At 51.6% G+C, this 20,396-nt stretch overlaps 1 protein-coding gene and 1 non-coding gene across 2 annotated transcripts; one reads left to right on the forward strand and one right to left on the reverse strand.

Annotated features, from left to right (window-relative positions):
• Window positions 1–452: 452 nt before the first annotated feature.
• Window positions 453–19,958, reverse strand: LOC121447188 (cholesteryl ester transfer protein). Its single transcript, XM_041650299.1, has 16 exons — window positions 19,826–19,958; window positions 18,987–19,101; window positions 15,172–15,306; window positions 14,998–15,068; window positions 14,703–14,790; window positions 14,041–14,110; window positions 13,829–13,889; window positions 12,167–12,258; window positions 10,935–11,114; window positions 10,181–10,231; window positions 6,546–6,713; window positions 3,601–3,668; window positions 2,993–3,026; window positions 2,521–2,590; window positions 1,155–1,240; window positions 453–695 (listed from the first exon to the last, which is right to left on the reverse strand). The coding sequence occupies exons 1-16, from the start codon at window positions 19,941–19,943 to the stop codon at window positions 621–623; spliced, it is 1,482 nt and encodes a 493-aa protein (XP_041506233.1). The 5' UTR covers window positions 19,944–19,958; the 3' UTR covers window positions 453–620.
• Window positions 18,213–18,338, forward strand: LOC121447736. The gene has a single exon (XR_005974259.1). It is a non-coding gene; the product is annotated as a U6atac minor spliceosomal RNA (small nuclear RNA).
• Window positions 19,959–20,396: the final 438 nt, after the last annotated feature.

The following is a 20,396-nucleotide window of genomic DNA, read 5'->3' on the forward strand; positions in this document are numbered from 1 at the left end:
GGTGGGGTCCCTCCTACTTTTGTGGCACCCCGGGGTATCAATGTGACAAGTCTGTCATTGTGGCATTCTGCCCAGCCAGACTCTGAACTCCTCACATCCCCCAGCATGTTACCTTCCCTACCCTGTATCCAGATGGAGTATGCGCCTTGATGCTGTGGAAACGGATGGGTGTGTTATATATGCCTTGGCCACTTGGTGTCCCTCGGGCTTCCAGTCTGAATCAAGGGTAGTACACGCAGTGCACACACACCATGTGAGCTAGGAAAGCAGTTGCTAGAGGGTGGGGGCGATGTCAACATATTCCACAGAGGCTGGCTCTGGAGAGCTGCAAGCAGGGGCACCTATCACAGGGCGCTGTCACAGATTGGCTCGACACATGGGCATAATGGTTAAGATATGTCCCTCCCATCCTCTGCCCCCTTGTTCCTCTTCCCAAGAAGGACATTCTCAGATCCTGCACAGAGCATTTAATGGCAGCAGCCTTAATAACTGGGGAAGCAGGGATCCAGTCCCCATCTCCTTGCCCTCTCTGAGCCACACACGAGAGATGCCAGCATTCGGATGTTCTGGTCCCATTGTAAGCTGGGCACACGCTTCTGATCCCAGCCCTGCCATGCCTCCTAGCTCAGGCTCTGTAGGAAGTCCACCAGCAGGTGCTCTGGGAAGCCAAAGTCCAACTGCAGCAGCAGGAAGCCCTGCAGGAGACAGGGGCAGGCTGTGCTGGCTCCTGAGCCACCAGGAGAGAGATGCTTTCTAGTAGCTACCAAACACTCTGAGTCTAGAGTCATCTGAGAGAAATCTCACCCAGGACTGGCCTAGATCAGGTTAGCATGTGGACATGTCTGGGTAGGGGGTGGGGCACTGTCTTGATGGTTAATTGATGTAAGTTGGCTCAGCACTGGGTGGGTAGTTCCGGGCTATGTAAAACAGTTACCTAAGCATGGGCTTGAGAGACCCAGCAAACAGCATCCCTCCAGGGTTTCTGCCTCAAGTCCCTGCCCTGACGTCCCCCTGTGATGGGCTGTAAACTGAAATCAAGCTCTCCTCCTCCGAACTGCTTTTGGCCAGTGTTTTATCCCAGCAATAGAAATCAAATGTGAACATTATCTGACTGTCTGTCCAAGAGATGGGGCTATGGACGACTCCATACGCACATCACGAGTGATGATCTCAGGGTTGATGATGTCGAAAAGGTCCAGGCCTTTGCTGTTTATGAGGGTTGTCAAGGCCACCTCCAGCCCTAGGCAGGGGAGGGAGCCAAGTCAGCTCTTTTGGGGAAGCAGGACCCAGCCCCAGGCCCAGGTTGGAGCATCTAGGTAGTCCCAGAGGGAAAGGCTGGCACTGATGGTGTTCTGTGAGCCTCTCTCAGCCACCCTGCTGCAGCTGCCTCTCCCTAGTCGTCACTCCTCATACCCGGAGCTTCTCAGTACTTTGCAGCCACACAGAAAATCTCTCCGTCTATTCCTCTGTCTGTGATTCATTTATTTTCTAGTTTCTAGAGTACTGGGATTGAACCTGGGGCCTCACAGTACTGGTCTCCCTCTCTCTCCTAGGTCACACTAAGTTGCTCAGGCAATGCCTGAACTTGCTCCATAACCCAGACAGGGGTTTGCTCCTTTTGCGATCCTCCTCCTGCCTTGGCCTCCCAGACAGATGTCACGACAGGCCTGCACCATCATATCCAGTGTTCCCATAGCTTTAGCATAACCATATTGGTGGGGGAAACTGAGGCTGAGAAAGAGACCAGACACATAGTTTCTCTTCTTTCTGTGTCTACCAAAGACGTGTAGATCAGCAGATATTCAGAGTGAGGGTGTAGCCGACTATGCCTCCTTGTGTGGACGAGAACACAGTTCCTCACAGGGCCTCCTTTAAGGTGTCTTCTACACACCCCTGTGTGAGAGGCTACCATTGGAGCCGCTACAAACGAACAGAGATCCTACAATGCCAGGGTTCGCAGGTAATCTGGGGATCAGTAAATCTCATTTTATAGGAAGGGAAACTGAGGTTTACCCTGGGCTCCCACTAAGTGGCTACCTCCAGCTGTCAGGATTTTTTTTTTTCCTGACATATCCAGTTGCCACTGGGAGACCTGTGTTCTTATTTTTATTTTATCTTTTGCTCTTTTGAGATAAGGTCTCTCTACATAGTCCTGAGTGTCCTGGGACTCATTATTCAGACCAGGCTGACCTCAAGCCCAAGAAGATCTACATGCTTCTACCTTCCAAGCACTGAGATTAAAGGTGTGCACCACCACAGCTGGCTGAGAACTGGGTTCCTAAAGTGGATTTAGCCAACAGTGAGGAGGCAGAGACAATGCTGTCAGTGAGAGCCAGAATCAGGGGTCTGTGGATCTGACCGCATTACACAGTGCCACCTGGAAAGAGACTGCAGACACCCAGTGGTTTGAGAGAAGTACTTCAGGCTCTGTTTGGGAGGGCTCTCTGCAATGAACAATCTAGAAGTGGGAACAAGGTAAAGCCAGACACCCACCCCTCCTTTCCTGGGCCCCACACTTACGAGACATGACCTCGGGGACGCCTACTGTAGAGACCACCAACTGCAGGAAGCTCTGGATGGACTTGGAGCTCTGTCGATCAGAGGCCCATGGTGAATGCTCTTCAGATCACAGAGGTGACCATGAGGCAGATGGCCACAAAGCCTCAACACGCACTCATTCACAGCCCATAAGAATGTACATCTGAACCCAGACGCTCGGCTCCTTCCCAGAGGCCCCTTCTAGGCTATGGCTGTTATCCCATTCCACAGAAGGGAAACTGGCCTCCAGGAGAGGCTACCTATCCAGCATTCCCCTGCCTTCTAATTTAAGTCTCCCCCGAACAATCCCATTTCTGTAAAAACAATGTTCCTTCTGGCAGAGAGCAGGAGAAAAGTTACACAAGAGACCCAGAAGAGTTATATTGCCCCCCCCCTTTTTTTTACATCCTCCACCTGCTTTCCCCCAGAACTTATTTCTTCCAAGACTACCTACCTCAGCCATGTTGGAGGTAGTCTTTGGTTTAATCCTGAAACAAGAGAAAGGAGGAGGAAATGGAAAGTTAGAACGACTTCATATTAGTCGAACATGTTGACATATACCCATAACCTAGCACTCTTTCCTAGACAGCCTGGGATATACAACAAGATCCTGTCTCAAAAAAGCAATGGCGTGAAGCATAACTCATCCGTGGAACACTTGCTTAGCACACCAAAGGCCTCCAGCTTCATCCTCAGCACCCAACCACAGACACAAAGAGAAAAGGAGGGGGTGGAAATCTAGTCCTACTTCGGACTGGAACCACAGCATCTTCCTTTCTCTGTGCTCCTCTCTTATGCCCAAGGCCTCTACCCTTCAGAACCCTCTCTCTCTATTTGCCTCCCAGCCACCCAGCCTTCGCACGGGTCAGGCCAGGCCAGACCCTCTCTCCACAGTGATTCTTCTCCCTTCCGATGCTGACACTAGGGAGGGCTCCTAAGTTCTCAAAGGAACCAGCCACAGACCCCCACCACCCCACCCAGGTCCTAGCCCCGGGCTTGACATCACAGGGTCAAGACATGCTTGCCGAGTCCACCCTTTTTCCCCCGAGCCAGAAGACATACTGAAAATCCACAAGGCTTAAGGAGAGCTTTTTCTTGGAGTAGGAGGCCTGAACGGTAGCAACAATATCCTGGGGAGAGAAAGAAGAAGCTCTGAGCCGGGCCCTCCTGGAAGCAGAGCTCTCTACTCTCTGCCCTGCACAGAGAGGCATGAGGAGCAGGGGTCCTGAGGAACAATGGGAGCAGGCTGAGCCACTGGTCTTCTGAAAACTAATGGAAGGCTGGAGACATAGCTTAGTGATAGACTGCTTGCCTGGCCTGCCCCAGGTTCCATCCTCAGCACTGCAAATGGAGATAAAACACAAACATGAATGACGAAAGAAAACATAAATTTACAGGATAAAAAGCCTCTGTGGTGTCCGGAGAGCAGAAAAGGACTTCAAAGAAAAGAACTAAAAGAAACTATTTTAGAGAGTTAACTAAGATGGCAATATGAGACGTTTTTGCATCAAATACATCCTATAAAGCAATGGCATTTATAAAAACAAAACAAAACAGGAAAAAGCCAGGAGGTGGTGACACATGACTTTAATCCCAGCACTCAGGAGGCAGAGGCAGGCAGGTCTCTGTGAGGTTGAGGCCAGCCTGGTCTACAAGAGCTAGTTCCAGGACAGGCTCCAAAGCGACAGAGAAACCCTGTCTCGAAAAACAAAACAAAACAAAATTTGGGGATGCTGTTGGGGAGGTGACTCAGTTGGTGAAGTGCTTGGAGAGCAAACATGAGGAGCAGAGTTTGATCCTTGGCTCCCACATTCAAAGCAGGGCCTGGAGCTGGGTGGTGGTAGCATGCGCCTTTAATCCCAGCACCTGGGAGGGCAGAGCTAAGAGAATCTCTGGGGCCTGCTATCTTTGCAAGCTCTAGATTCAGTGAGAGACCCTGCTTCAAAAAAAATAAGATACAAGCCAGGTGTGGTGGCATACACTTTTAACTCTAGTGCTCTGGAGACAGAGGCAGGCAGATCTCTGGGTTCTAGGCCAGCCAGAGCCATATAGTATGACTCTTTTCTCAAAAAACCAAAACAAACCACCAAAAGAAAAGGAAGAAAATGGCGCAGAGCTGTAGAGAAAATACCCAGTGCCACCTCCAGCATCTGGGTGTGCACACACGTGTACACACAGGAGCACATACATATGAATGTACCACATGAACACAGAGGAAGCGGGGCGGGGGTGGGGTGGGGATAAGGCTGGAGGAGTTCTGTCAGGGAGCATCTGCCAAGGACGCACAGATCCAGAGTTCCACAGCAGAGGAGGGGATTGAAAAGGCAAAACTGAAGAAAGCTGCCCAGCACCTGTGGCTTTGGATGTAGGACCCTGGTCCTGTTCACACACCCAACCGCTTCTTCCTGGTAGGTCTGAAATGACCAATCACCAAGACTTTCGCAAACCGCTTCTATCCCCCACCTCCAAAGCATAGCCATCCTTCAGGAGAGCTGAGGCATCCTCTGCAAGCAGCCACTGTGTTTGCATTTTCACACTCTGGAGATCCAGAACCCTGGATAGCTGCATCTCCAGGACTGTTCCCTTGGTCAGGAGCCCCAGCATTAAGAACAAGGAGTGAGTTGGAAATGCTTGTGTGCGTATTTCTCTGTGTGCCTGTGTGTGTACATGTCTGTGTATGTCTGTGTGTGTATTTCTCTGTGTCACTGTGTGTGTATTTCTGTGTGTCTCTGTGTGTCTGTGTGCATGTCTGTCTGTCTATGTGTGTATGTGCGCATATTTCTCTGTGTGCCTGTGTGTGTGCATGTCTGTGTATGTCTGTGTCTGTGTGTGCATATTTCTCTGTGTGTCTTTGTGTGTGTGTATTTCTCTGTATGTCTGTGTGTGTGTCTGTGTGCGTGTCTGTGTCCGTGTCTGTGTGTCTGCGTGTGTGTATGTGTGCACAAGTGCATCAAACGTGTAAAATTTCATCTCGTTTTTGTTTATTTGGTGTGTGTTCGTCCGTGTGTAGGACATTATGAACGTGGCAGGCCAGAGAGTAACCCCCACCCGCTGATTTTCTCCTTCTGCTGTGTGGGTCCCAAGAACTGAACTGAGTCGTCTCTTTGGCCTAATTGAAGTACTTTTATGAGATTAAAGCATTTAACTAAGGAGTTAGTTTGTTGCTGTTTTTGAGGAACTTGTCAGAAGGAAACCATCTGTCTCCATGGAGATGGGGTGCGGTCCTGGGCCCTGGGCCTGTGTGTCATTGAGCTTCTTCTTTCAAATGTCAGCATTTCTGTGATGGGCTTCACTACTTTTGCCTTTAGGATTGGGGGGGGTATTTTTTGATTTGGGGGTGTGGTTTTTTTCCCAGTCAGGGTCCCCTGTTAGCCCAGGATTATCTTTAATGCACAGTCCTAGCCTAGCCTTCCAACAGTGAGATTATAGGAGTAGACATCCTGCCTGCTATCTTTAGAGACTGAGCTACTAGAAAACACTGAGGAAACCAGACTAACCCTCAGCGCCTTCATTACAACTATCCTAGCATCCACGCTCATGTTTCTGAGTTTATGAAATGTAGCCACTCAGAGGGGGCTTGGTCACCAGTCCTGGCCTTGTTTTATGTGGCTGTGACACAAGGAGAAATGCCAGTGTGTCCTTGATTGTGGTGCCACCCCTGACCTTACATGGGATTCTTGGCGACAAGGCCAGCATGTACACACACTATGCTTTTTTCCTAAAACCCACAACATGGGAAACAGGAAATCCATATGATCTGAGAGGATGCGGACAGAGGCAGATGGTGACAGTCTGAGACCTAAATGACAAATATCTGTGTGTCAGTGCTCCGCTCAGGGGAGGACCAGTAAAGCTGGAACATCTTGTCGACCACCTCCTGGCTCAGGTCCCACAGCTTCGATGAACATGAGCCATGGGTAGGAAACAGTGAATCCCGGCAGAGGTGGTGGAAAGAATCGATAGATTTAGACGGGGGCCGGTGCTCCAAACCCCTGCACCCATCTCACCTCTTCAAAAGTGTGAGCTACGGAATCTTGCCCATCCTTGTGTGGGAAGATAAATTCCATCACTACAGGAGAACTGACCACGACACCTTTGTTCTGGCAGGAGATTGTGGGCCTCCTCGGGCAGTGGACGGTGGCTCGGCTGGGGCTAGTGAGGAAGCCACTGAACAGCTGTGGAGAGACGGGGATCCCATGGAACAGAAGAAACCATCAGAAGGGCTGTGGTTACTGCCCTCAGAGGCTGGAGGGATCAGACTGGCGGGAGTCCGGGGTGAGTATAAACAGCTTGGGGCAGTGGCTCAGGCTCTGAGCTGCACCTCAATACTCACTTAACAGTGACACGGCAAGACATTAGCGTTTGGCTGGAGAGACCGGCTCAGCAGTTAAGAGAGCTGGCTGCTCTTCCAGAGGACCCTGACCTGATTCCTAGCACCTACATGGGCTCACATCAGTCTGTAATTCCATTCCACGGGATCTCACTCCCTCTTCTGAAATCTGTGGGCACCAGGCACATATGTGGCAGACATACAAACATGCAGGGAAAACACTCACATACATGGAAGTAAGTATACGTTAAAAATTAGAATAAGTTAAGACTTTTGCCCCCCCTCAGGCCCTCGGTTTTGTTATCTGTATGGGGGACAGCAAATACTGCTGCTTCTCTGCCACCTCCAGGGGCATGAGAGGGACACAGTCACTTAGCTTTGTGGGCCTCACTTTTCCTGATCTGTGAAATAGGGGTGACAACAGTGGGGAATAAATGAGATCGCCAACATACAGAGCCGAGAGCTGGTCCTACTGGGGACCCAGTAGAGGTGACGACAAGAATAAAGAGGTGGTTTTTTTTGGGGGGGTGGGGGGGGTGGGAGGGTTGCCTTTTTTTAAGCCTGATATGGTGGTACATGCTCGTAATCCCAGCATTCAGAAGGCAGAGGCAGGTGAGTCTGAGTTAGAGGCCAGCTTGGTCTACAGAACGAGTTCCAGGACAGTCAGAACTACACAGGGAAACCCTGTCTAGAAAACACAACACACACACACACACACACACACACACACACACACACGAGAGAGAGAGAGAGAGAGAGAGAGAGAGAGAGAGAGAGAGAGAGGGGGGGGGGGGGGACGACTTTAACAGCCTGCTGTTGTTTCTAATGATATTTGTGGTAACCTTACTAACTTCAGCTCTGATCAGGAACTGGATTCAAGCAGAGAGCCAAACACACCTGGTCTCTACCAGCAAAGCCCAGCACTCGTTCTAGAATCCCCAAACGAAGCGTACAATTACAATTAGAGTATGTGAAAGGGGAGAGGGACCAGGCCCAGGGTACAAGAGTCTTGGACAAAGGATCTGACTTAGACCAGGAGGTGGGAGAGGCCCACCCCATAGACGGAAAAGAATCAGGTGGGGGAAGGGGGAGGGAGGACGGAAGAGCCAGCAAAGGCCCTGTGGGTGGAGCTTTGCTCACGCAAGGAAGGCAGGGGGCTGGTCAGCTGAGCCGAGCTGTAGAACCGGCAGCCAATGGGACTGGGCCAGCAGCTTCTCCCAAATGCTCCACTAGGCCAGTGAGTGCCCCAAATAAGAAGCTTTACCTAACACAAAGCTGAACTCAATCCTAGGCTCTGGAGACAGGCTTTCCGGGGACCCAGCTGAGAAGTGAAGCTGGGACTCAGTTGAGGGGTGAAGCTGTACGCAGCGAAGCCCCGAGACACTGTAGAGGGTTTGGCACTGAGGTGCGCGCGTCCCTGAGCTTTGGTGGTCTCTGAAACTGGTGAGGAGCACAGCTGGGAGCAAGCCATTTCCTGTCTGTGGGAGAAATACTGAGACTACCCTCGCCAAAGGAAACCACATGGAGGAAACCACATGGCTCAAGTGGCGTAGAGGTGCAGACGAGGAGGGCCCAAGCATGGTGGTGAACACTTGCAATCCCAGCGGCAGCAAGGTCAAAAACCTGAGAGCAGCCTCGGCTACACGCAAAATTTAAGGCTAGCACGAGCCTTCCATATGGTGAAGCCCTGTCCTCAGACAACAGCAGCGACGATAGTAGCCACACAGGAAGTAAACGGAGCAAAGCGCAATCCGTGAAAGCCAGGACTGAAGGATGCATTTGTGATTCTGTCTGGCAAGGTGCAGGACTTCCTGAGCTGAACATTTAACATAAATACATACCACATCGTGCTTTCCCCCTCAATTTACAGAACCAAGCCTCTTCTGGCCTGGGTTTAACTTACTTCGCTCAAGGAGATTTATGTATGCTTTGTTGTGCGCGTGGAATTGAGTTAATTAGCAGCAGAATAGTTTCCACTAGATTGTGCTACGCTTGAAGATGCCTAAAATAAACCCTCAGGGACAGACTCCAGAAGTTTGTACCAACAACGGCTACTGAGTTGTGTTGAACTGAACTGTCTTGCCTCCCGCCGCTCATCTCTCTGCAGCCTGTTCCTGTTGAGGTTGCAGAGACCCCCACAGTAGCTGGGCCCGGGGTTGGGAATGGGAACCAAGAGAAGTGGACAGACGAACTCTACAGTAGCGTGGATGTCATGATGGCGCTGCTAGGCCTGGAAGACACCCAAGGAGGAGCAGGAGGGGGTGAGTTGGGACAGCAGCAGAAGGGAGCTCTGTTGGGGCCACTCTGGGTGAAGCAGTTACAGAGAGTTACTGAGTTTGTGGAAAGGGAGGGGGCAGGAAGCTGGGAGAGCACCTAGAAAATTTAGGGTGGTGTGAAAATACCCAAGCAACCACCACAGTGGGTGGGTGAAGTGGGATTTCCCTCTGTATGCATGCTGTGATTACCATTAATGAATAAAGAAACTGCTTTGGACCTATAGCAGGGCAGAACTTAGCTAGGTGGGGAAAACTAAACTGAATGCTGGGAGAAAGAAGGGCGGAGTCAGAGAGAAGCCATGTAGCCCTGCCAGAGGCAGACAGAACTTTACCTGGTAAGCCACAGCCATGTGGCAATACACAGATTAATAGAAATGGGTTAGATTAATATGTAAGAGTTAGCCAGTAAGAAGTTAGAGCTAATGGGTCAAGCAGTGATTTAATTAATACAATTTCTGTGTGATTATTTTGATTCTGGGTGTCCAGAACAAACAAGCGGCCTCCCTCCAACAGGTGGGGAGTGAGTCCATGAGAAGGCTGGAGGAGTTTACCCAGACAGGGCTTTGGTCTCTTCAAGATTAGGGCCTTGCCTTGAGAAACGGGTTTATTAGACATCACCGCTCAGCAGAGGGAAAGCTGTGATGTTCAGAGAGCACACACTGAGGCTGGGTCCAGAGTCAGTAGTGACTAGTCACCGCCTAATGTCCAGGCCCCCTGACCCTCCACCCTGTGGACTCGGTATGGAGCAGGGGTACGGGATATAATCTTTAGAGTCATCATGGCTCGCAGGCAGCCCTGTCATTCACTAGGCTGTCCAGTGGGAGAATGGCGCTCATTACAGTGTCGGGCTCTCGGGGCTCTATGAAGTTCCAAATGAGATGATAGGTAGACAGCCTTAGCTCAGACTGGACACCCAGGAGCTTGTCCTTGCTCATATGTGTGTCCCCATTGCTGAGACTGGCTGGGGATAGGGGAGCTCCTGAAGTAGGGGCAGGATCGGGGTGCATAAGCCAAACCCCAAGTAATAAGAACTTACCTCCGGAACAATTTCCCGCTTAGGGTTGAAGTGCCAAGTCTCTAGCACTGCCTACAAGAGAAAGGTGATTGAGGGTGGGGTTACTCCTCAGAAAGACACTTCAGAGTTGGGGTGCAACGTCCTGGATTGGACCCCTCCTGAAACTCAACCCCCAGATTAGATCAGGGAAGGGTATAGTATAAGAAATCCTGACCTAGCTGGAGGCTTGTGACACCCAGGCTGTGGGGCCTTGCTGTCTTCCCTGTAGGAGCCCAGTCCCCCCCGCCCATTAATTCACAGGCAGGTGTGGGCTGTAAGCCAGCTAAGCAGCCGTGGAAGGTGCTGGCTTGTGAGTCACCTCTTGAGCTGTCAAGGATAAGCTACCTATCCTCTCAGGCTTCTTTGGATTTCTTATTTTTGGCTGAACGCTTTTGCATACACAGAGTGGCAACCCTACTCACCTGCAGCCAGTGCAACAAAAATGGCAGCAGCAGCAATGCTAACAGCAGGTAATTTGCATAACCACGATGTGCCAAAAATATCTGTAATTACATCTGCCTGTCTACTGTTTCATTGATCAGTGACTCTTTTACACCACACATAGTGGGCACCAAAACAATGCTAGAATACATATTATAGCTGCAGCTTCTGTGGTTCATGGCTCCTCTGACCGACACCCAAAGTTCCCTTTAGGCTCTCCCCAACCCTGGGTGGGGATGAATGCATGTAGACCCTCACACACATGGTTGTCCCAGCTGTCCAACCTGCCCCTTACCCTGAGCTCTGCCTCTGCCAGGTTGAGTTGGAGGCGACCATCCTGGAAGGCGACCTTGGCTAGGGAGTCGAGGACTTGCTCAGAGAACCAGAAGTAGAGCATTCGGGTGTCCCCCAGCAGCGTGGGTGAGAAGGAAGGGAGGGGGCGCACCTCGGAGATGTTCTTGTAGATGAAATGGCCCTGGAAGAAACTGGTATACTTGGTGCTCTTCTCCTTAGCCCTGCCAGGCTCAGGAGCCGGGCTCAGGGAGTAGAGCGGAGCTTTGGAAGGCAAAGCATCTTGTCGAAGACAGATGGGGAAACTGAGGAACACCTGCACTCAGCGGCTGCAGCTAAAGTGTCCGATAGGCTCCTAGCACAGGGTGAGGCGTCAGGTGGGCTTGGTCACCACTTCCCAGGCTGGCACTCCACCAAAGATGGCAGTCAGAGCAGCTGGACCGTGGTCTCTATGTTCCTACCCTGGCTACCACCCCTGTGCCTTCAGGGAGCTGACAGTCCATGGCCACTAGCCCCAGCCAACAGAGTGAGGAAGATGAGCCACTAGCAGTTCGCGCCCACTGACAACAGCCAACCACATGTGGTGGAGGGTCTTCATGGGCATCCACACCCTCCTGAAGTGTTCCTTTTGGTCACTTTCCCAGGGACAAGCCCCCTTGGAGAGATGGTGACTCTCAGAGTTCTGTAACACCCAGGCCTTAGTCAGGTTCACAGTTCCATGGAATGACCTTCTCAACTAGATGGCCATCTAATTAAGGCCAGGCCCGTAGGGTGTGAAAAGAGTGGGTGCAGTATTCAGTCACAATACAGCTGTGTTGTGCACACCGACACATCGGCCAGACACATCTGCATCGGCCAGAACCCCCAGGCCGCTCCCCGAGGAGGCTGATTAGCTGTGAGCGTCAAGCTGTTCTCTTGGGTCTCTGTTATAATAGTACGACCCATGTCTCAGGTCATAGGAGCCCAGGGTTTTCGTCAGATCCTATGGGGGCAGTGGCTAGGGTTTGGGAGGCCAGAAGGCAAATAAACATTTTGTAATGGAGTCAGTGCTGATCAGGGTATGGGGCACATGGACCAAGGTCCTGCTTTTCTGTCCATGTTATAAAATGTCTTATAGAGGTGTAATGAGGGACATTTGACTTCCATGGAATAAAAGTTAGGGGAAGGAAGTGGAGGGTAAGGACCAAACCCAAGAGAGTACAACAGGAGAAGTCCTGCCCCCTTTAATGTGCCTACCTTATGATGGGACTCAAGGTAGGTGGCCGTGATGACGGGTGATCTTGTCAAGGAAATGTCCACCCCGATGTCTCCATCTGAGAGGATGTTGGCTGTGGGGAAGCAGGGGTCAGATGGACCTGTAGATGGGGCTGGCCCTGGTTGAGGGGTTCTTTGCTCCTAAGTGCTTCAGAGAGAAGCTCCCCTCTGTGGAACAGTCCCAGAACCAAGGGTGGACCCTATTCTACTCTTTTCTCTCAGCGACTGTCTGTCTGGGCAGCTTCACGCTGAGGAAGGCCTTGGGGCAGAAGGGTTCAGAGTTCAGGCGCAGGCTGTAACCCCAGACTCAAACTGGGAGTGGCAGCAGCTGATGATGACCTAACCCTCTTAGGGACCCTTGTCCTCACCTCTGAGGATGGCACCTATCTCAGGGCTGTGTTCATTTAATTCATTTGTGCCAACGTGTGAGCGAGCGAGCTTGCAACACTGTGAACGATTCTAATCTTTCTTCTTAATCTTCTCCCACATCCAAGAGGGGGCTACAGCTGACAAAAACCACTGATGCATCTGCAGTCCCCAGGGGCTCTATAGCCACTGGTCCCCGCTAGTCGGTATGGAACCCTGGCCTCACAGCCCAGCTGAGCTCTGTGTCTCTGTCCCACCTCCACTTCTCCCTGACGGACAGGACCACCCCGTGTTTCACAGAAGCAGGAAGGCTCCTAATCCAGGTTTGCCCAGTGGTGGGGAAGGCAGCCGGCTCTCCCACACTGTGTGGCTACTCTGCATCCTGGACAGAAGGCTAGGATGCTGCCCAGGACACCTGGGGCTGTGTGGAGGTCTCCCCTCCTAACTCATCCTTCAGAGGTCCCCACTTGACCTGGAGCTTCGCTGCATTTATTGCCCTTATTCAGGGAGCAAGGACTGTGTGGCCAGGCCCAGTGATCAATTGCTAAAGGACCAGCTGTTTGAATCCTCTCCTCTACTTCTTGCTTGGAGTGTGGGGAGTGTCCTGTCGGCTTATAAACCAGTCATCGTTAGTAAAACAGGGCTAGGAGGACTGCTTAGCTAGAAGCTGACTGTTGGTGAGAAGTAGGTCACTAACCGTGGCTCTCTGTCTGTTGGTACCAGACAGGACAGGACTGCCCAATCCTTACAGTATCCAGTCCTCTCTCTCTGTTCCTTCCAGTGACGTAGGAATGTCCTTACAGGGCACCACAGTCCCAATGGTTCCTTCCATGTTATACAGCCTCGTGGGAGCTCCCCCATGGCTCTAGGCCTGGTGGGAAGGTAAGGTGAGATTGCAGCCCCCTCGGTGAGATCTCCTTCTCACCATTCATTATTTTCTGCTGAATGCGTAGTTGCTGCTGCGCTTAGCCTTGGGAGAACGGGAGGCTGATAAATCTAGTTGTGACAATAAGCATTGGCAACGGCCCAGCTGTTGTCTTGTATTTTTTGAATTCCCATTTGTTTTTCAGTCAATTTCCTTGCTACCCTGTGGGGTAAGATGCTGTTATCACCTCTCTATTACCAACAGGGAAACTGAGTCTGAGAGGTTCAGTGTCTTACGCAAGGTCAGCTTAAAAAATTGCACCTCCAAAAGGAAGTGCCTCTCAGGTCAACAAAAGTCACATAAAGGAGTGTTTGTCCCAATGTCCCACAATAAACCACGAGGACAGAACTCACCAGCCCTGGTCTGGACAAAGTCAGCCATGATGTTGGATATGACGTTGATTTCCTTGCAGACCTGGAGTAGACAGCTCAAGCTGTTTATCAGGCAGGCGAAGAGGCCAGAGAAGAGGCAGGCAGTACCTCTTTCTAGCTGTGTCTGAGCGGATGCACTGGGAATGAGTCGGGAGGCAGGTTCCCAGGCTCAACACTGGTCTGGCTTCACCTACCTGTGCCTTCAGGACCAGCTTCAGGGTGAAGGAGATGATATTTGTGAACAGCTGCTTGATCCACCCAGGCCTGAGGGGACCAAGCATCACAGTGAGTCTCCACGTAGTCACGTGCATGCTTTGGGCACCTACTGTATGCTGAGCAGCATCCAGGGCTGCCCTGCCTTCGGAGTCCTCCAAGAGAGCTCAGGAAGTAGACATGAGCATCCCCACTTCACAGCAGAGAGCACTGGACTCAGAAGGCCTGGAACCAAAGTGTCAACCCCACTGCTACGGTAGGCTTTGCCTGGAGGGCCCACTTCCTGTCTATCACACCTTTACCTTCCATGCATGTGGGCATGCTGGAGTCTGCATCCATGCATGAACCCATTTGCTGAAGGGCTGAGAGATGGCTCTCTCCAGTGCCCAGACACCAGCTCCCCTCCGCTTTCCACACTTGTTATTGATTGGGATCCTGGGGCTTCTCTGAACCTTGCGATCCTCTCTGTGCAATGAGCTTAGAACGCTCTTTATCCCATAAAGCATTCTCAGCAATGGAGCTGTGGCTGTTGTTGAGTTTTAAGGGCCCACTAATGGGAAGGGACTGGAAATGACATCTCTGAGGAGGGGACGCACTAACAGCACTGGGGAAAAAGAAGGGGTTCCCGGAGATGGTGACTTACTCGCGCTCGCCTTGGAGGTGCAGGAGCAGTTTATGGAAGGAGATGGAGCAGTCGGGGGCATTAGTCCTCACACTGCCAGAATCACAGGCTGCAGAGAACCCAACACCCATGAAGGCAGCCTGGGCTACCGGCCAGCACCCATGGGCAGTCAGGGAGCCAGAAGCTGGGCCAGCTCTGGGCTTCCTGTCCCGCAAGCTTTCCCAGCTTGTCCCTCCAGAGGCCTCAGAGCACCCATCTCTTTGGTTGTCCATCCCTGAGCCTGGTCCCTCCCACCTTCCCAGAGGAGCCAGCATACTCAGCTGCGTGTTGATCTGGAGGTCGATGGCTGACTCAATCTCAAAGTCGACGGACTGCTCAATGTTCAACCTGCAAAAAACCAGGGCCCAACACCCTCACTAAAATATCCCTGTGCTCCTTTATTGTCACAGAGAAGCCAGCAAGTGGTTCAACAGCAACTGGGAATGCTCACCCCCAGGCGCCCTTGTAGCCGTAGTTCAGGGTCCCCTTGAAGGTCGCGGAGGCATTCTGAATGAAGACATCGACAGATCTGGCCTCCACCAGCTCAACCTGGCTGCTGCCAATGGCCAGGTGGCTGATCTGGATGCTATGAGGATAGATGATAGTAAGGAAGGGCACTGTGGGCAAGAAGGGGCTGTCCCTGCCTCGCCACAAGCTCAATAGGCCCTGCCCTGTCCTACTGTCCTGGTGCTAAATGCCCAGGAACCTGGGTCTCCAGAAAAGTACCCAAAGGTGCTCCTCACTTTGCCTAAGAGGCTGGGGAGGGTATAAGACTGGAAAAAGACCCCCACTCAAAAATTACGCCCTAATCCACAGAGGGGATCATGCAGGTGTGGGGACATTAAAGTGTGAAGGACTCTAAGTCTCCCGGGTGGATGTAAGTTAATCACAAGTCCCACTGTTAGACAGTGGGAAGGGGAGGCAAGAGCAGACATGTGACCAGGGAAGATGGGCAAGGATGCAGCCCCGATGTTCTTAGAGAGCGAGGTGTCAGAAGCCTAGGCTGGGGCAGCCTCTAGAAACTGCACAGGGCAGAGTACCTCACGTCCCTATGACCTCAGAAATGCTCATGCCAGCCCTTCAAACGTAGCTCAATGACACCTGTTCTACAACTGCAAGATAAGCTTAAAGCCACCAAATGTACACTGCTTATTATGATAGCAAATAAGACATGAACACAGAAGCTTCCTGGAAGTGACACTAGTGAATGGATGAGGGGGACCTAGTCCTTGTTGGGGAGACCTTGTGAACCACCTACTGCCACAGATGTGAAGTGTGCTCTGAGGGGAAGAACTGTTGAGTATCTGTGCGTGTGTCCTGGCTTCATCCTCATAGCCACGCCAGGACATGGTCACTGCGGCAGTGCCGATCTGAAGTAGAGTGGCCCAGAGAGTTTGCGTGACTTCAGAGGCTTCTGTGGAGCTGGAATTTCATGTTAGGCCTGCCCTACCTCAAAGCCTGCATTATACAGACCTCTGGGATAGATGTTAGCAGTGAAAAGCCAGGTATTACTGCTTGGCCTTTTGTTATTTTTTTCTCTCTCTCTTTGGTGTGTGTGTGTGTGTGAGAGAGAGAGAGAGACAGAGAGACAGAGACAGAGAGAGAGAGAGACTGTGTGTGTCTCTCTCTCTGTGTGTTCCTGTGTATACAGGTTCATGTGGACATGCATATGAATGTGGAGGCCGGAGGACAACCTCTGGTGCCATCTGCCTTTTTTGTTTGTTGGTTTTAGACAGAGTCTCTCACTGGCCTTGAACTTACCTCCTAGGTTAGGCTGGCCGGCCACTGTGCCTCAGGGATCTTCCTGTCTTCAGTTCCCCAGTACTGGGATTCCAAGTGTGTGCCACCACATCTGGTGTGTGTGTTCGCGTGGGTGCATGCATATGTATATGCATATGCGGAAACCAGAGATCAATGTCAGGTATCTTCTCAACATTGTTTAGAAGACAAGGGTCTCTCACTAAACCTGGAACTCACCAATTGTCTAGACTAGTTGGCCAGTGAGCTCCAGGGATCTTTCTGACAGGTTGTGTTGGATAGTTTTATGCTAACTTAACACAGGCTAGAATCATCAGAGAGAAGGGAGCCTCATCTGAGAAAATGCCTCCATAAGATTGCAGCCAAGGCTATGCAAAGAAACCCTGTCTAGAAAAACAAAACAAACAAACAAAAAGACCAGGCTGTATGTAAGCCCATAGGGCATTTTCTTAATTAGTGATTGATGAGGGAGGGCCCAGGCCATTGTGGGTGACGCTATCCTTGGGCTGGTGGTCCTGGATTCTATTAGAAAGCAGGTTGAGCAAGTCATGAGGAGCAAGTCTGTAAGCAGCACCCCTCCGTGGCCTCTGCATCAGCTCCTGCCTCTAGGTTCCTGCCCTGACTTTCTTCATTAATGGATTATGATGTGGAAATTAAGCAAAATAAACCCTTTCCTCCCCAAGTGCTTTTGGTCTTGGTGTTTCGTCTTAGCAATGGTATCCCTAACTAAGACACAGGTGCATGCCATCCCCTGTATTTGCTTTTTCCATGGGTGCTGGAGATCTGAACTCATCCTCTTCCATGTGTGGTAGGCATTTTACAAACTGAGCCATCTCCCCAGACCTTTCCTTCCCCATTACATTTTATTCTGCTCCCTTCACAGACAACAGGGTGAAGAATCCCATTGAACACAGTGATTTCAGCCACAGCCAATCCCCAATCCCCCATTATCTAGCCTTGCTTGTGTGGGCAACACTTACATAGAAATGAAATCTATTCTCGGGCAATCTGGTCAGGACTGCAGCTAATGTGTTAAAGCCTCTCTCTGCCTGTCTGTCTGTCTGTCGTCTGTCTCTGTCTCTCTCCATCTCTCTCTCAACAGGGTTTCTTTGTGTAGCCCTGGCTGTCCTGGAACTTGCAATGTAGACCAGGGTGACCTCCAATTCACAGAGATCATCCTGCCTCAGCCTCTTGAGTGCTGGTATTAAAGGCATGTGCCACCACCGCCCAGGTAAGGTTGTACCTCTTTTAACAATTCCCAGGACACTGCTTGCTGTGACACAGGACACGGGTGTCATTGTCCTCATTATACAGAAAGACAAACTGACACTCCAGGTCAAACAGAGCCCTGGCTGCCTCTGTGTCCCTCTCATTCCACCTGTAGGTGTCCTCAGAGTGTCATTCCAGCATGGCCAGCACCCCCTAGTGGCTCTAAAGAGGGGCAGGTTCCTGTTCCAACATAGGACTGATCGTTGTACTGGGTATGTTTTAGGGGTCTGGGGAAGAGAACGTTGGTTTTAAAATAAAGATAAGGTCCAAGAACAGTGTCTTCCTAGGTTTGGGGCCTTAGACACATTGAAAGCTGAGTCCGAGGAGCTGAGCTTACGGCTCAGTTGTGCCTGCTGCAGTGTGTGTAGCCTAACCCCCGTCTGCTTTTTCTTATTTGTTAAAGGGGGGCTCTTAGGGAGATGCAATCATGAAAATGTAAAACACAGCTTAAAAAGCATCAGGACCGAGTTGTATGGAAGGAGAGAAGGTTAGCACTCCCCTTGACAAGGACGGAAGAGGCCCTTGGGCCTAACAATGCACATTCAGTTAAGACACTGCCACCTCCTTCGTGGCACCTAACTGCTGCTTTTTGACAGTTGTGTGGCTTGAGCAGTCTGTGGGGCCACTGGCAGTGGGACCAGGATTTATCCCTAGTGTATGAACTGGCTTTTTGGAGCCCATTCTCTATGGAGGGATACCTTGCTCAGCCTAAATAGAGTGAGGGGTGAGGGCCTTGGTCCTGCCTCAAAGTGATGTGTCAGACTTTATTGACTCCCCATGGAAATCCTTACCCTCTCTGAGGAGTGGATTGCGGGGTGGTGGGGGGAGGGAGGAGTGGAGGGAAGGTGGGAAGAGAGGGAAGGGGGGAGGGAGGGGGAACTGGGATTGGTATGTAAAATGAGAAAAGATTGTTTAAAAAAAATCAAGCCCACAGCCTGATCTTGGGCCTGACTATGATCCCAGTCAAGTCAGAACAGTCTGGCCAAGAAACCTCAGTGTGCTTGTTATGTCTCTGTCTTATCCTTCTAGCCCAGCTGGAAGGTTCTCGAGGCCTGACTCCCACAGGGGCTGCTGTGGAGGTGAGTTCATGCCAGTTGCTCTGGGATCCCCTACACTTGGACAAATTGAAAGCAGGGGAGGGCACATCAGGTCGGAGCATCATCAATCCTGCCGTTTTTCCTCCCTGGGTCCACAGGGTGTCCCAAGTCCTTCCCCTTCAGCCCCAGCCCCGCCACTCACTTGTGCAGACCATATGTGACTCGGCCAAGGAGCATCATGGACCTCTCCCCCTTGATGTCTGGGTAGGAGGCCCTCTGGAAGGCTGTCTGGAGGACCTTGGCTGTCTCCTGGTTCACTGGAAGGAGAGCTGAGTGAAGGGCTGCGAGCTGGGCACGCCTCACCTTCCATCAACTGAGCCCAGACCACTGTCTAGCCTCTCTGGGAGAGGCCCGTGTCCCCGAGACAGGCCTCTGGGTGGAAACTGAGGTGGGGCAGTACTCAGGAAACACAGAACTTTTCCCCAGATCCTGTTCTTACCCCAGGCTAGACTTCCCAACACGTAGGAGCTGCGTGATTCTGTTCTAGCTCCAGCGGTCCCAGACCCCTGGCTCCCAATACGATTAATATGGAATATTCTGTGTAGAGAACACAACTTAAGCTCCCTACATCCTCACCAGGCTGAGTCCCAGAGAACACAGGAGAGCTGAGGTCACACGGCAGTTGAGGACAGGTGCCTGACTCTGGCCATAGTTGGGCTACTATCACCAAGGACACATAATCCCCAGCTTTGCCCTGAACCTGATTCCCCCAGGTTCTCTCGACTGCAGACTGACTCAGGGTCCTCAGAAAACCATGCATTTGGCTCCTTGAAGTCTAGCAGGGACCAACAACTTTGATCTTGAGTGTGCAGTCAGAGGAGAAAGGCGAGCCCTCGTCACAGCTCATCCCTTTCCTTCTCCCTCTCTTCTCCCCTTCCCTGTCCGCCCTCACCCCCAAGCTGCCAGGGTACAGCCCTACTCCAGTACTGGCTTCTGATCCCAGCAGACGTCCCTACAGGACAGAGATAGGCAGGCACTTACACACCAGAAGGGCAGACTTGGTGATGCGGCACACAATGCCCGCCTCATACGAGGTGCTGGTGGAGCAAGCACAGGCACTTCCTAGCAGGGCCAGGCTCAGGAGCGTGACAGCTAGCATGATGCCCCGGCAGCAGTGGCCAGTGGCCTGGCTGGACAGCCTGCACGCCTATATATGTGTTTGCCCAGCCCCCGTGAGCTTCCAGGAAGCAGCGGTTTTCTGGCTCCAAGGGTCCACCTCTTTCCTGCCTAGCACCTCTGACCTCCTCTGGGGTCAGCTCTGGGTCTTTGACCAGGGCTCCCCACCCTTTGCTCATCCGCCCTTGAGCACTTGCACCCTCCTATGATAATACTTCCTTTCATTTATCCCCCTCCAGCCTCAGATAAGTTCATCTAAACTTTATCTCTCACTTATAAATAGAGAACCCAGAATACAGTGGCCATTAAATAGTGGCTTCAAGCTCTTGCTGGAGCCTGCTGTCCACAGTGACCTAAGCTGGAGGTTTGCTGCTGCACGTCAAAGAGGCAGATGGGCTTCTTGCCTGGTAGGGACCTGAGTCCCAATCTCTCTCTC

Source organism: Microtus oregoni, unplaced genomic scaffold (assembly GCF_018167655.1).
Source record: "Microtus oregoni isolate MIOR12 unplaced genomic scaffold, Mior012 000004F_ref0000308, whole genome shotgun sequence".
NCBI lineage: Eukaryota > Metazoa > Chordata > Mammalia > Rodentia > Cricetidae > Microtus > Microtus oregoni.

What these genes read in the sequence shown, in the direction of transcription:
- LOC121447188 (XM_041650299.1), bottom strand. Translation starts at nt 19,943, where the DNA reads ATGCTAGCTGTCACGCTCCTGAGCCTGGCCCTGCTAGGAAGTGCCTGT. An exon ending in CTACCTCCAACATGGCTGAG is followed by an intron (nt 2,591 to 2,992) that starts GTAGGTAGTCTT and finishes TCTGATCGACAG; the next exon opens with AGCTCCAAGTCCATCCAGAG. An exon ending in CGTCCCCGAGGTCATGTCTC is followed by an intron (nt 1,241 to 2,520) that starts GTAAGTGTGGGG and finishes TCCCCTGCCTAG; the next exon opens with GGCTGGAGGTGGCCTTGACA.